This window comes from Homarus americanus, unplaced genomic scaffold (assembly GCF_018991925.1).
Source record: "Homarus americanus isolate GMGI-L3 unplaced genomic scaffold, GMGI_Hamer_2.0 scaffold9798, whole genome shotgun sequence".
Lineage (NCBI taxonomy): Eukaryota > Metazoa > Arthropoda > Malacostraca > Decapoda > Nephropidae > Homarus > Homarus americanus.
Genome location: NW_024742161.1, coordinates 331,306 through 348,887, shown reverse-complemented (window position 1 = coordinate 348,887; position 17,582 = coordinate 331,306). Strand labels below are relative to the sequence as shown.

General features: G+C 39.8%; 1 protein-coding gene across 1 annotated transcript in view; it reads left to right on the top strand.

The window, feature by feature from the left end:
* Positions 1 to 3,815: 3,815 nt before the first annotated feature.
* The window catches only part of LOC121876507, a 79,805-nt gene continuing 66,038 nt past the window's right edge, over positions 3,816 to 17,582 (top strand). Inside the window, exon 1 of the mRNA XM_042381637.1 lies at positions 3,816 to 3,948. Coding sequence (XP_042237571.1) covers positions 3,874 to 3,948 — 75 coding nt within the window. The 5' untranslated portion in view covers positions 3,816 to 3,873. The remainder of the gene's footprint in view (positions 3,949 to 17,582) is intronic.

Genomic DNA, 17,582 nt, shown 5'->3' with positions numbered 1-17,582 from the left:
AGTCTATTCCGAGAATGAAATTACCATAGCAACATAAGAATGGAAGTATGTGCTAATAAACCTTCATTTATAACGTAGGAGAAGTTTGGTCCCATATGCGCCAGTGGGTAGTAAGCCTACCTGAGCCGCCTTCTGTGTAGACGGTTGGGATCCTCTTATTATTGGCCATCTGTAACCGTGAACCCTCACGACCGCGCTTCATTTGTCATAACCCGCCACTTTATAGACTCCGAGGTTTACAGATTCCGGAATTTATAGTCCTCACTTGTTGACGTTACTGAGGAAACTAATCTACTTTTTTTATTGGCAACTTTGCAAGCCATTGGCACTTACTCGACTAAGTGTCTTATGAATGTAGTGAAGATGAAATTATGTTACATTTACATAATTATTTTGTTCGAGATTGAAATAATGGTTTTAACATTTATTAACATTATCACCACCAATATCCACACCACTATTAACATTACCACCCATACCATTATCACCAACACAAACATTAACACCAACACAAACATTATCACCAACACAAACATTATCACCAACACAAACATTAACACAAACACAAACATTATCACCAACACAAACATTATCACCAACACAAACATTAACACCAACACAAACATTAACACCAGCACAAATATTAACACCAACACAAAAATTAACACCAGCACAAACATTAACACCAACACAAACATTAACACCAGCACAAATATTAACACCAACACAAAAATTAACACCAGCACAAACATTAACACCAACACAAACATTAACACCAGCACAAATATTAACACCAACACAAAAATTAACACCAACACAAACATTATCACCAACACAAACATTAACACAAACACAAACATTATCACCAACACAAACATTAACACAAACACAAACATTATCACCAACACAAACATTATCACCAACACAAACATTAACACCAACACAAACATTAACACCAACACAAACATTATCACCAACACAAACATTATCACCAACACAAACATTAACGCCAACACAAACATTAACACCAACACAAACATTAACACAAACACAAACATTATCACCAACACAAACATTAACACCAACACAAACATTAACACCAACACAAACATTAACACCAACACAAACATTATCACCAACACAAACATTAACACCAACACAAACATTAACACCAACACAAACATTAACACCAACACAAACATTATCACCAACACAAACATTAACACCAACACAAACATTATCACCAACACAAACATTAACACCAGCACAAACATTATCACCAACACAAACATTAACACCAACACAAACATTATCACCAACACAAACATTAACACCAGCACAAACATTATCACCAACACAAACATTAACACCAGCACAAACATTAACATCAAGACAAACATTAACACCAGCACAAACATTAACACCAACACAAACATTAACACCAGCACAAACATTAACATCAAGACAAACACTAACACAAGCATTAATACCAACACAAACATTAACACCAACACAAATATTAACACCAACACAAACATTAACACCAAGACAAACATTAACACCAGCACAAACATTAACACCAACACAAACATTATCGCCAACACAAACATTAACACCCAACACAAACATTATCGCCAACACAAACATTAACACCAGCACAAACATTAACACCAGCACAAACATTAACACCAACACAAACATTAACACCAACACAAACTTTATCGCTAACACACAAACATTAACACCAACACAAACATTATCACCAACACAAACATTAACACCAACACGCATATCACCAACACAAACATTAACACCAGCACAAACCTAACACCAACACAAACATTAACACCAGCATAAACATTAACACCAACACAAACATTAACACCAACACAAACATTAACACCAACACAAACATTAACACCAACACAAACATTAACACCAACACAAACATTAACACCAACACAAACATTAGCACCAACACAAACATTAACACCAACACAAACATTATCACCAACACAAACATTAACACCAACACAAACATTAACACCAACACAAACATTATCACCAACACAAACATTAACACCAACACAAACATTAACACCAACACAAACATTAGCACCAACACAAGCATTAACACCAACACAAACATTAACACCAACACAAACATTAATACCAACACAAACATTAACACCAACACAAACATTAGCACCAACACAAACATTAACACCAACACAAACATTAACACCAACACAAACATTAACACCAACACAAACATTAACACCAGCACACAACACAAACATTAACACCAGCACAAACATTAACACCAGCACAAACATTAACACCAACACAAACATTAACACCAGCACATTAACACCACACAAACATTAACACCAACACAAAATTATTAACACCAACACAAACATTAACACCAACACAAACATTAACACCAACACAAACATTAACACCAACACAAACATTAACACCAGCACAAACATTAACACCAACACAAACATTAACACCAACACAAACATTAACACCAACACAAACATTAACACCAACACAAACATTAACACCAGCACAAACATTAACACCAACACAAACATTAACACCAACACAAACATTAACACCAACACAAACATTAACACCAACACAAACATTAACACCAACACAAACATTAACACCAACACAAACATTAACACCAACACAAACATTAGCACCAACACAAACATTAACACCAACACAAACATTAACACCAACACAAACATTAACACCAACACAAACGACTACACTTCTTAAACGTGGAGATAATTTCCCATAGACTTTAGTACGTAGCATCGCATATCTCTCTCTCTCTCTCTCTCTCTCTCTCTCTCTCTCTCTCTCTCCTTCGTACTCATTTCTTATATTATTTTTCTGTCTCCTCGCCCTCATTTGTTTCTTTTGTTTACGTCCGTCCCTAGCTGTCGTATCTCTATTAATTTCACGAGATAAACTTTATAATGCTCTGTTTGTTAAACCTCTAACAGCATATTCCTTATATATTACAAGGCAGCATATGTGTCCCACCACCTATGTACACACGAGCACACACATACATACACACCTCACACACAAACCTCACATACTCACACACCATTTACCTAACATACGCCACCAAGTGCATGTCTCTCTCTCTCTCTCTCTCTCTCTCTCTCTCTCTCTCTCTCTCTCTCTCTCTGTACTGTACGTGTAATGTGAACATATACAGTAGACAAGGGAATAGAGACATGTACTCGTATGAGAGATTTAGAGACAGTTATAGACAAAGTAAGGATGAGTGTTAGCCGTGAGTGAGCAACACAATAAGTTAGCCACAGTGGGGAGGTTGTAGTGGGCCTCCAGGCAGTGTGTAATGATCTATGGTATTTGGCATGGGGTAATCACTCACAACTTACTCTCCTGAATCTTTACTGGCTGTCGATCCAGCTGAGAGCGGACGCGCTGGCCAATGAGCGTTGAGCGCTGGACGTAGCTTGACTGTTTGCATACCTCCACGTCAACACTTATTGTCTAACTCTCGTTTTTCTCGACATTATGTTTGAATTAACATAAGGAGTCACCTTATAAAGATAAACCATTTCCTGAAAATAAAACACTTGTGGGGAGGTGGTGGGTCTGTGACGTCTGTTTGGCTTCTTCCTCATTGTCAGTTGTTGTGTCGCTGCCTCCTCCTCCCCGAGGCCCCGCCCCGCCCCCTTCTCCACTACGCCAGTCGTCTACCCCAAAACCCCTTCAGGAGTGTATCGTAATTGACGCCGCTGCGAAATTCGTTACGAGAGAGATTTGGACGTAACGAGACAGGCGGGTTGGCTGTACTGAAGCGAAGTGTAGCAAATGTGGGAGTCAGTTGGGTGTGAGAGTGCTGCTGTTCCTGACCGCCGCCGCTGCCGTGCTATGCCCTCCCTGCAGGTAATGTGGCAAAATGGCCAGTTTCTGTCGTGCAGGTGTTTATTCTTGCCTTCCTGGATGACTGTTTATGTTGTGTGAGGTGGGCGAGGGGCAGTGCCACGCCGGCGGGGGGCGGGAGGAGGGTAATGGTGAGGGATCTGCAGGGTGACCTCAGGTGACCCTGGGTGGGTGGGTGGTAGTGGGGGAGGGTGTGTTGGGGCAGGGAGGGACGGAGGTAGGTGGTGGTGCACGTGGTGAAGGACGTGTGGGATGTTGCGGGGTGGTGCACGTGGTGGTGGTGAAGGGGTGTGCGCGACGGGGGTGCGCGGGGGGCACTGGCAACCCTGCGGTGGCCGGGCCGGGCGCGGGCTCCTCACACGGCCGCGCGCCGCCGCCTGCCCAACACCGCTGTGTTAGCACACTCACCGCTAGCGCTCCTGCGGCACCTCACACGCCGCATCTCTCTCGTGTCGCACTCGTAGCCACAGTAGCGACGCAAGTGTGGCAACCAGCAGCGGCGGCCCGGCCTCCCACAGTGTCCTTACCCCAGTGCCTCTACATGCCAGCGTTGAAGTTCCGACGCGGCCTTAAACCTCCGCCCGCACCACCCCAACATTCCGCCCACTCCAGGATACAAAACTTCTAGTGCCTCATAAATAAATAATTAATATTCCCGGCGTTGCTTACTACATACCCTTGGGCCGACAGCAGCAGCACCGCCAGGTGTGGAGTGCCAGCTTGTGTCCACCAGGTCACCTTCGCCGCCACATTACCTGCCTGCGTCAGGAGTAGCGCCAAGCTGACCCGCCTCTCTGGCCTCGACCCCACGCGCCGCCCGACATGAGATGATTTGTGTTTTGTGTGATTTTGTGTGAAAGTCGTGGGAAAATTTTGACAAGTTGTGCCAAGGAGAGTAGTGTTGTGGAGCGGCCGCGCTGTACAGTTCCCGGGTAAAGGGGAGCCCTCACAATACCAGGTGAATTTGAGGTGAATTGGGGTGAGAATTTGGACAAAAAAGGCCAAACACGGAGGCTTGTCTGGCCATTTATCAAACGCGAGAAGTCACTGCCTGGAAAAGGGGAGACCTCAGAGAACCATGTCCGACAATTTATTTTAATCTAAGAAAATATACAAAGGTGACAGGTTTAAAAAAGTCCGCCGGTAGGTTCCCAGGCCTAGTAACACTGCCCTGGCCCGGAACAGGAGTTGACAAGCAAGCAGTATCCCGCCAATCCCCGGCCTTCCCTGTACAGCAGTAGCTCACAATAAGTGATTTACTCAGTGCAATTCAATAATTCCAAATTACTCCTTGGGGCAAAGTGGAATCAAAGCAGGTGAACTCTAAAGAACCAATATAATAAAATATATTTATATGCCGTATATATCTATATATTTCATATATGTGCCTAGTGAGAGTGAAGCAAAAGTGTGAGAGCAGGAGAGAGCAAGTAACTCTTCACTGTAGCGCGTTGAGCGTCCTATAGTGAAGAGGAGACCTGGATGCGTTCACACCACGCCTGTCTGTCAACGCCTGCACAACCATAGGTGAGCTCCCCTGAAAACAGTACCTTAACTCTCCTGCTGGGGAGACGAGGTGACGTGTCTGTACTCTCCCCAGAGGTGTAGTGGTGGGGTGATGAAACTATGTAGTAAAGAGTTGGTCTCGTGTTACGGATGTTTCAGTTGTGTCGAAGTTCGTCTCATTTTTTTTTCACGAATGTAGTTTTATTTGTTGTTGGCTCTTAAGTGAACACGTTGTCTTTGAGTGAATACATAATGTGGCAGTTAACTCTTAAGTTTGTTTCTATAAATAGATTGTATGTAATTAAAGACTAATTACCCCCAAAAATATATCTCCAACCTTTGACACTCGAAAAGACGAATTTATTAACAGTAAATATAATTCCATGTTAAAATCTTTTCGCAATATCTACCATGTAAACAAGTTCGTAAGACATCTGCGTGACGAGGCCAGACTTGTGATGACTGAAGGTCTCCACAAAATTTAGTGAATGACAGAAGTGTGTGTTGAGTGTGGCCGACCCCCGCGCACAGCCACCGTGAATGGATGGATGCTGCAGCAACTCCTCCCCCAACAACCATCCCGTCGTTAGCTATAATACAACACCTCAGTAATCATCTCAACACGTAAACTATGGTGATTCATATATAACTGAATGATTAATACTCTGTAAATAATAACATCCCTTATCAGCAAGCGATGAAGATATCACTATACCCAGTTTGACCACCACCTCCCATTACAACAATCTCGACGGTGAGAGGAGACCCGACACTCGCCCTGCTAGTTATTTCCTCGTTATTAACATTCTGAACGTTCCGAGTATGATTCATGTGTGAGGTATAAGTGGCAGTATCCTGTGGGAGTGTTCCGCCGCCTCCCACCTCCCGGAGAGGATCACCACCGGAAATTCGATGGGATTCAGTCGTGCAAAGGTGGGATCACGACCCTCGATGCCTTCTCTCCTAACCTGTGATTTCTGACGCTTATAAAAATCACTCTTTTCAGATTGGCCTTTTTTTCATCTCTTGGTAAAAAACAGGATATAATCACCACGAAGAATTCCAGTGATTTAATGTGACCTGACATAGGAACACAAACAAATTATTAGTTTTAGTAGGAAAAAATTAATGACAAATAAGGTTGTCATGCTGTACTCACTAACACCATCACAACACCCACCACTGGCATCATAACCTCAAAAATATTCGCACCATCATCAACTACCACAACCATCATAACAGCCTCATCACTATTCTATCATCCAGTACCACCACCATTATCACCACACCCATCATCAGCACCACAACTTAACACCACCATTATCACCACCACCACCCAGTACCATCATTACCATTGCCTAACACCACCATCACCACTTTTATCACAATCCTCACTATAACCATATCACCACCACCACAACCAACATCATCACCACCACCACAACCAACATCACCACCACCACCAAACTACAACCACCACCACTGACAATGTTTGATGGATGGATGGGTCTACCAGCCACCGGACATGATGAATTAAGAGACGCTAGTGATTCCCAGAAACAAAGAAGTTGACAGTCAGTTCATGTATCACGTGAGTTTGGCGTCACGCTCCCGAAATTTTTTTGGGGGGGAGAAGCAAAAGTTTTCTCCAGACCCAATCGCCGCCGCCGTCGCCTCCGTCAACTGGTTGGAGAAAAGACTGGCTCAGGAACTGTCGTCAACAATAAAAGTAGGATTGGAAGTTTGCGTGAAGACTTTTTTGATTAATAGAATGTAAACACACACGTACCCCTCGGTAGACAACAGCGCACGATACACAAAATTAATTTACGTGAAAGCAGATGACACCAGAGAAATTACCGGGGGTCGGGTTTGTCCTCCCAGCGGCTTCAATCAAGTAAATGATTTAATTATAATCATTACATCGTTGAAAGACAAATATATGCCTGGAGCTGCTCCCATAGTGTGTTCTTCTCTCGTGCTTCATTAGCAGATTAACAAAATATTATGATGACCTGACGATAAGGATCCCAGTTAAGAAATTGCTACTTTGCAACGAGACTTGTTAGGGCGGAGCGTTGACGTATCGACCCCTTGCCTAGTTTATCTTCCTTCATAATTACATCATATACATACATCAAGCCTTATATGACGAAAGGAAGTATTGTGTTATGTATAGCATCATACTGTACACACGCATACAAAAATGTATATGTTTAAGTAGGAGCGGCTTGTACAAGACCTCACCACCAATCAAGCCAGAATATCTTAACTTGATCGAGGGTTGACGGGGACCACACGTCTACCACCTAGTAATTATCACACTGATCCACTACACCTAAATTGACGATGAAAAACTTGTAATAGCTTATCGGGATGGCTAGGAACGTTAACTTAGTGCTAATCTTTCTATTTTATTTTTTTGGGGGCTGCTCTTTTTTTTTATATAGAAATAGTGCAAATATAACTACGATTTGTCACGAGAGACTCTGGCCTTCATCGCAAAATAACGAGAAATTGTGTATATTTCCGTGATGGACAGAGCCAGAATTCGTCTAGCAATATTAATGTTTATGGAAAAGTTCCTACAAACGACCAATTCCAGAAATGGATTACTACTAGTACGTGCGTGTGGCCAGTTTATCACCCCCAGCGACTGTTTCCTACGGGTGTTCAACTTTTATGAGCCAAACACGAGTGATGAGTTTATAACCTAAATTAAAATGTGTTAATCTTTCGTGCCGGACCATCATTATCATTCACAAACTTTTTAAAACTAATTTTATTTTACGTCTGGTTGGGTTTTCTGATAGCCACTTTTGACGAGGTTCCACTACAGCGGGTTAAGTCAAGGGATATAATTTGTCAGCTCGTGAAATTATAGCGTTATTGCAGTAAGGTAAAATTATCGTAAAAGTGGGAATTGCTGGTAGTTAGTGGAGAAAGTGAAGCGTGTGTCAGAGCGAGGCGTTATTAAGGGATAATGTACCGTATTGATCTCACCAGCGAGTGGAAATATTAAGGTGCTCTGTTACCTCCGTTCTTCATTAATAAATATCCTTACTATACTAATAAATTTAGGATTTAGTATATATCACAGCAAGGCCATCCTCCTTCACCCCCTCAGATACTGTAACTTATAACAGATGAAAAACAGAGATTATTAAAAAATAAATATATGAAAGAAAAAACAGAAAATTTTCAACAAAAGATAAACAGAACTTAGTAATGATTTTATAAACATGTTAAAATTACAAGAAAAGTGAATCACGATATACGAGGAAATTCCTTACTTCTGGAGACCGTCATTCATCAGACCTCACACCCTCACATCTATCTAGTTAATTTTGCAGTCATTGATTTCACATAATTTCTAAGAGAGAAAAAAAAATAAATCCACCAAGATATTCCTTCAGCTTGACAGTAGCGTGATGCGATGCTCATTTGTTGAGAATTTTTTTACAAGAGTTTAATTATTAATGAAAAAGAAAGTAGAAGTTAGTGGTATGTAAATTACAGGTGTGGGTCCCATGTGAATAATCTATATCCCTAAGTGTGAACGATGAAACTTGTGTTGTACTGTTCATTTGAGAACGTCGTGAGGGTGTACATTACGAACACCTTAAACCTTGGTGTTCAAATACACACAAGTCTACTAATTTTGTAGATAAATCGTTCGTGGCATGAAGGAATTGATCGGGAGGGGAAACCACGTAGGGAGCAAGAAGAGAGAACAGTTTATTAACTTGATGTGCACGACACTAAACTGTATACTAAGTCGAGGATTCACGTACCTCCCTGTGTTTAGATCCTGGAATGTTTTATCACTGTCTGAATTGTATTAATCCTGGACTGTTAAACCCCCTTTTAAATTGTATAAATCCGGGGATGTTTTACCTCTGTTTAAATTGTACACATCCGTAATTGCGTACCAAGACACTGTTGTTCGTATCCGAGAATGTGTAACTTGGTGAAATTTTTATACAGAGCCTATGATGCTTGGCCTGCCGATAAATTGTACGTCATCAAAACTGTAATCGGGTTGAACTTGTGTGAAACTTAGTGAAAATTGGTTCAGGTTCTAAATTCTCAAAAAAGTTCGCATAATGAATTTTCCTCTTACCTGAAGTTGTGTGAAGTCACGTCCGAAAAATTAGTTGATTAGCTAGAGAACACACACACACACACATACACACACACACACACACACACACACACACACAACTTAAATTGCATCCAAACTTCGGTGAGAATCTAAGAGGACAAAATTAAGTTAGAGAATCCTTTCAAAAATTATCTACATTACTTTTGTCTCCTGTTGATGGTAATAAGGGGATGTATCTAATTAAAACAGAATCGTAGTTTAATTTTGATACACATAATTTTAGACGTGTATTTCCCTTCATCTTCATATAGGCAGAAACATTCATCTTACGAGCCTATTGAGAACCTGGCCCCTCGAGGTATGCATCAGGTTGAGGAAGGAAGTGGCGACAGACACAAGAGTAGACGTGATGCTCGTAATTACGGAGCGCCATAAACAAGGTGGCAGACTGTGCCCCCAGCAGCCAGTGAGTGGAGGACAGCACCGGTGACTCGTTACAATGAGCCAGGGAAACCAGGTAGTTAGCGGCAGTTTGGTAGTTTCAATATGACTTAGAGACTCTACTAGCCTTGACAGTGTTGTGTGTAAAAGACTACCAGCCGTTGAGAGCAGTGTCCTACTGTGGACTGTCATTTCACGACTATAGATTCACTTGAGTTTGTCTTCAGAATGTGGAGTTTGCGGATGTGTGAGAGGGAAAAGATATACACACTACCTGGATGGAGTGACCTGGTTAGTTAACGAGGCAGTCCTGGTCGTTCCTCTCTAGTTATACCCCTCAAGCAGGACGTCGTTGTCATCGGGGTTTATCCTCCTCCTCCTCCTCCTCCTTCTCCGTTCATTGTCGGTTAGTCGGGCCAAGTGAGAAAAGCTGCCAGTGATGTTGTGAGAGAGAGGAGGGGTATAGTGGAGAAGTTCCTGGCTGGCTGTCCTCATCGTGGAAATACGTAGGTCAGGATCTAAAATCTTTCCTTTGTGTTTATCGACCTCTTGTTTATATTTGGATTTTCTCTCTTCTTTATTTTATCACCATTATATTTATTTTTCTGTTTTATCGGGTTTTTTTTATTTAGTTTGATTTCCCGTTTAATATAATTTTAATTTCAATTTTTTTTGTTTTTTTTCTCTTTCATGTTTGTTTTTGTTTACCGTTATTTTAGCTGTTTGTTATAATTTAGTTTTATATTTTCTTCGTTTTATTAGTGATTTATTGTCCTGTTTTATCGTTTATTTATCTTTGTCATTTTGATTTGTGTGTTTTTTATTGTGTTTGTTTTTATCGTAGTTGTAAGTACTTTTGTTTTTTGTTTTTGTTTCGTTTATTACGTTTCAGTTTTTATGCTTTATTCTGGATTTTATTTCCTCCTGTTTTTGCGGTGTTTTTTTCTTAGTTTTATTAACTCGTTTTCTCCTATTTTATTTTTTATTACAAAATAATTTCCTCTAAGTTTTAATTCATGAATTCGGGAACAGCGAGATGATACGTGTTTAGTACGAGTTTAATACGTGAATTGTACGATTTTAATATGTGTTTAGTACGTGTTTAAACTGAGTCGATGAACACGAGTACATGTACATTTGTTCTTGGTAAAGTGACTTATGCGCCACCTATGTGGACTGATATGAAGAGTTGATTTTGATAATATCAGTGTCAGATACATACGTATTTTAAGAATATAATCATTCACTTCAACTATTTCGTATATCATTGTAGTAAAGGAAACGCTAATGTACTTTTGAACATCGAGTGTACTACTTTTTACTTGAGTTCACTTATAAATCATAAAGTGTAAGTAGTAACTATAATTATTACTATACATTATACATGGCACAATTTAAAAATAATTACTTTAATAAATATAATCTTGACATCGTTTAAAAGTGGATTATTATTTTTTTAGCTGCAACACTTTTTACTAAACCACATTAGAAAATTATCAAGGCGATATTCTAAAAATATTGAAATTTAATTATGAAATTTTGAAATAGGCCAGACAGTAGTTAGAAATATATTAAAAAATTATATCTAAAAAAATCATAAAATTACAGTATAGATTTTAATTCATTAACGTTACACTTAAACAATTACAAAATTTAAGTACAGTTTATAAACATCACCACACACTTACAAATAACACACTTTAAGGATATATCTAATATACTTAACTATACTACATAAATTACGAGACACTTGTACCGTACCAACTTTTATTTTAAACCGGACTGTGCTTTTTTACTTAACACTTCTATGATAAAATCTAAGTGATGTGCAGTATAAACCATTTTCTTTATCGTCTACTACACTAAAAAAAAAGTCGATAAATTCTAAATATAAACTTCTTTATTCCAACACTTGTTTATACTTTAAAAATAGCAAAATAGAACTAGAAATGTTTTACCTTTTTTTAATAACTAATGTATTACAGGTAAAGAATGGCACAATCTCAGCATAACCCTTATATCAAGCAGCAGCACGTTTTATTACATTACACTATAAATTATTAACTACAAGTAAGCACCATCTAACACCGAGAGTATAGTTGGTGGGCCGGGTTATGCTTCACCTCACCTGGTAACACAACCCCGACGACTATACTTCTCCTCGTATATTATTAATTATATACCTGAAGCGTTTTAGCCAATATACCTGCGACAACTATATCCGTTATTATAATGTAGTTCATAATAATCACCCGAAGGTAACCACCACGTGTATATGTTCACGTAGTTAACATGGAGTTCAAAATAGTAAAGGAGAAATACTGCTTATAAAAGATGTTAAGAAAATCTTGATATAATTCTTGTTGTATGACACGAATTTCTAACATTACAGATGTATTATAAGATACTAATGACATATATATATATATATATATATATATATATATATATATATATATATATATATATATATATATATATATATATATATATATATATATATATATATATATATATATATATATATATATATATATATATATATATATATATATATATATATATATATATATATATATAATTTTCCTTGAAATTTTTAACAATGTTAACAAAACACCGCGATATGAAATTATAATTTGAAACATAAAGGTGTTGTACATTATGAAGGCAGTCTGCCGGTGTTAAATTAATTTGGGATTTGAAGAAAAATAATGAAACCCCAAAAAAAATATTATATTTTTTTATTTTTGAAGTAATATCAGCAGTAGGAATTGTTCCTTAAATCTGGCCAGTTTTTTCTTATTTTCCTTGATGTTAAAATGTCCGTTATTGTACCAGATTTAACGACTATTTGTTAGTGGAAACAGTAAAGTTAATGGTCCGGGAGTAGTGTCTCCAGGCTCTACTCCCCGGAGGCCCACTTATTGAGTTTAACATAACGTAACGTAACCTAGCCCAGACTACGTTACGTCACAATTGATGATACACAGCTGGTTGACGACCGAGTACACATACCTTAGGGAGGAAGCTTCCCGAAGAGCTACATTCTGTAACACCAGATACTGTACTGCACTGTACTGTACTGTACTGTACTGTACTGTACTGCACTGTACTGTACTATACTATACTGTACTGTACTGTACTGTACTGTACTGCACTGTACTATACTATACTATACTGTACTGCACTGTACTGTACTGTACTGTACTGCACTACTGTACTGTACTATATTGAATTATTCTACAAAATTTACGTCAGCTTCGAACGTTCTTTAAGGTCCATTTAATTTGTTTTGAATATAATTACACAAGTAGTTGGTTATTATAAATTAATTGTATTTTTTTTAATAGTAATGTACATCATTTTCAAATTGTAATATCACCTTATTTTTTATTTGCCCGTAAAGTTTTTTTTTAAAGGTGAAGATAAATATTGTTGTCCCGTGTGTGGGAATGAGTTCTCCATTAACACAAAGTTTTAAGGTAGAGTCTTCGTTATTTTCCACGCCTGTCGGTTTTAAGAAATTTGTCATCCTTTTCCAGTATTGACATTTTGGATTTTTTGCTGGGCAGAGGGAAGCGGGCCGGGCGGTCGCGGTGGGAGGGTGAGAGAGGGAGGGAGGGAGGGAGGGAAAGAAAGGTAGCTGAGGGGAGGTGGGGAGAGCGGTGGGTCGTGTGGGTGACGGTCGTAGGGTGAGGAAGTTGAAGTCTTATGTCCTGACGGCGACGCTGCCGAAAATGAAACGCTTCCCTTCTATCACTTGCATCGTGTAATAAGAATCCTGCTTCCATGTTAATTACGTTTTTCCTCCATTTATTTTCCTTCATCCTTTTCCTCTAATTATTATGAAGGTATATATCATTTATTATTTTATTTTACCTGAAGGCGACGCCAAATACGCTCACAATTTGCAGTATTAAGCCTTATTTAGTCTACAATGTATCCTCGCTGAAACAAAATATTTAATAATAATAATAATAGTCATTATTATCATTACAAATAAGGAAAATCAAATAAATATCGCTGTTAATCAAAACTTTTCTTCGTGAGTTTGTGAGAAAAAAAATCAATGTGTTGTCTGAGGATATTGAGTCTCCGCCTTGACCACGGGACGGGTGGTCATATGAAGGCCGCCATGCTTGGGGAGTCCTGCTGGCGGGTTTGTTTGGGTTCACGTCCTCTGTTGAAGGTAAGAGAGTATTAAGGTAAACAATATGAAGGGCAGGAGTAAACACACGATATAAATAATACCCAACTTGTTACCAAACAATAACGTTACCTTTTGTTTGTTTTCTCAACCTTCCTGGGAATCGTCTAAAACACACAGGTAGGATTATTTTTTAGGCTATTTTTTTTTTTTTTGTACCTGGCGTCGGTCAGTGACGGGAAAGTTCTCACTATGTAATGTGGACTTTGTCTCACTACCAGGACACACGAATAAACTTTTAATATAGTTAGAAAATTACTCACTTAAATCTTAACGATAAATGACTATACATTACCATAGGAATTTTAATAAGTTTAACGATACCAAAAATACGTAAATTTCCACGTTAGATCCGTAAGTGTGAGGATAAAACCCGATTTATAACATATAAACAGATAATTAATAGGTAAGGTAAAAGGGACGGGGGTATTTTTGTGTTCCTAATGCGATTAAGTGAGTAGAGATGGTGTATGTGTGTGCGGGCAAGAAGGACACGGTGTTGGCCTCATCTCCAGGCATCCATTATTCTTAAACATGAAATGCTCTCACACGCCTCCCTACCCACCATCCTTATATAGGGAGGTGGGCAGCCGGTCATTGGTAGAGGTGTATTTTTTTTCCTAATGTTTACTTTATTTACCATAAAGTATAATGAAATCGTTTATTTCTTATTTGCTTACTTTATTATTATTATTTTTGTTATCATCGTTCAAGTTAATATTATTATAAAATTATCAGCATTGCTATTTTTATATTGCAATTTTGATATATATTTTTTCTCGTTCGTCTTCTTTGTATTATTATTATTATTATTATTATTATTATTATTATTATTATTATTATTATTATTATTATTATTATTATTATTATGAGGGAAAACCAGGAAGTGAAGAAGGGTATTGATAAGTTTTGTTATGTCTGTCTCTGAGATAATCTTCAATATTGTGGGGATTTGGTCGTTTTCTGGTTCTTCGAAAATGTTGTCGGCTATTTTTACAGTATATCTTGTCTAGATGTCTGTCTATTTGTGTGTGTGTGTGTGTGTGTGTGTGTGTGTGTGTGTGTGTGTGTGTTCATCTCAGCAACGGCGTCTCCAGTAGCCATCACAAATGCAATAGCCAGGTCCCTTTAGGGTGTCAAGGCTATCGTCGCATGCTATGACAAGTTGGCGTCCTCGGAGCGTCCACTAGGGCAGGTTATGTCCACTACGTTATATATATATATATATCCACTAGTAGGTTGGCGTCCATTACAGGTTTATGTCCAATAGGCAGGTCGGCGTCCAGTATGAGTGTTTCGTGGTTCAGCTGATGCTGGGAGGTTAGCCTGGGCAGCTGTCCCAACCCCTTCCCTCCCTCCCTCTCTCCCTCCCATTGTCCACCCCCTCTCCCTCCCCCACTTCCCTCTCTCCCTCCCCCCACTTCTACACATCACCTTCCCCTTCCTCCCCCTCAAACTTCATATAACCTTTCCCTTCTCCCTTCCCCCTTGTCCAATTCTCCCTCCCCACTCTCCCCCTCTCTCTCCCCACTTCACATCATCACCTTTCCCTTCTCCCCCCTCTCTCCCCCCTCAAACTTCTCACATAACCTTTCCCTTCCTCCTTCCCTGTCCACACCCCCTCTTCCACCTCCCTCTCCATCCCTCCCCACTTCACATCGCCTCTTTTTCCTCATTCCTACTTCTTCGCATTCTCCTTCCCCTACGCCCTTTCCCTCTCCCCTTACACCCCTTTCTCCTCCTTACGCCCGTCCTCCTTCCCTTTACGCCCCTTCCTCCTTCCCTTATATCACATCTCATTTCTTGTTCCATATGTACTGTTTATCTCCTCCCTTTTTTTCATAACTCGCCCATTGCCCTCTTTCCATGTGGTTGCTCTCCTTTCTGTTCTCTTCTCCTTTCCCTCGTTTTCTCCCTCGCTTGCTTCTTTTCCTCCGATCTTTTTTTCCTTTCATCCCACTCTTATCTCTCCATCCCACTTACTCTTCCAACCCCTTCTATCCATTCTACCTCCTTCCTACCTCTCCCATCCTCCCTCCCGCAGAGGTTCAGCTTGTACATGAGAGGAAGAGTTCTTCTCCGATATTGTGATCTCTCTCTCTCTCTCTCTTATCATCTCGTCATGCTGCCGTATCATCAAGCACCACCGCCGACCAAAGGTTCCTCTCCGTGACAATGTGTGTACTAATACGTCTTACTCCCCGCCCCGCCCCTCACCCCGCCCCGCCCCTTACCCCGCCCCGTCCCTCACAGCGTTCACCAGAAGCTCATCGGTGTTAGGTTAGGTTTGTGTGGATAGATCGCGGTGGAAACTTAGTGTAGTGAACCTTTATTTTCTCATCCCGTTATAATAAAACTCAAGCTTACTCCTACCAACCATGGCTATATAATTATCGTCTCCAGGAATAGTATCAACAAATAAACGGATCAGATTAATAATACTTAACCCTTTGTTGGATCTTATGTTCTTTATTAATATTTTAGTTATCGTCTTTTTTTTTATAATACCAGATCCTATTTTACTATCCTCCGTTCTTTTCATTTTTCTTCTTTATTAATTCGTCATTCCGAAATTTATCAACGTATATGACATTTTATTTTGTATTTAATTCTCTCTCTCGTTTTGAAAGTTATTTATTGTGTGTTTAATAGTTCTACTTTATTCATTCTGTCTTATCCTTATGTTATCTCTTTCTTACTACACTTATACATTTTTACATTCCTTCTCTCTCCTGTTTCTTTAATCCTCAGTTGTTGTCTGTGTTCTCCCCTTTATTCTAACCCCCAATAGGCAAACTGTACTCCAAGCTTTGTCAGTAAATTTGTTAAAACTAAAACTAAACCTTCCTAGCCCACCCTAACACCCGCCTCTCTCACTGTAAGACCACCATCCTTGTGTGTGTGTGTGTGTGTGTGTGTGTGTGTGTGTGGCATGTGTGTGTGTGTGTGTGTGTGTTGGCTATTTCACATTACTTAACCACACACTTCCTTCTCTTTCTCCTGTCCTCCGCCTTCCCTCTCGCCTCCCACCCCACATATAAACCTTTACACCCCTCACCCCCTACCCCTAACCCACCCACCACACAACCTGTCTACCTCATGGTTACCTCCATCCCCACCCAGCCACTGCGCTGGGGATGGAGTTACCCCACCTGGGGGTTAATACTTCTCACCATTATCTCCCCATCACTACCTCCTCCCTCCTCCTCCTCCCCTGGGGAGCTTAATACCCCTCTACATTATCTCCCATTACTACTCCTCCTCCCCTGAACCCAGCCACTCCTCCCCATTATCTCCCCATCACTACCTCCTCCTCCCCTGGGGCTTAATACCCCTCCCCCATTATCTTCCCCATCAGTACTTATACGAGCTAATTAA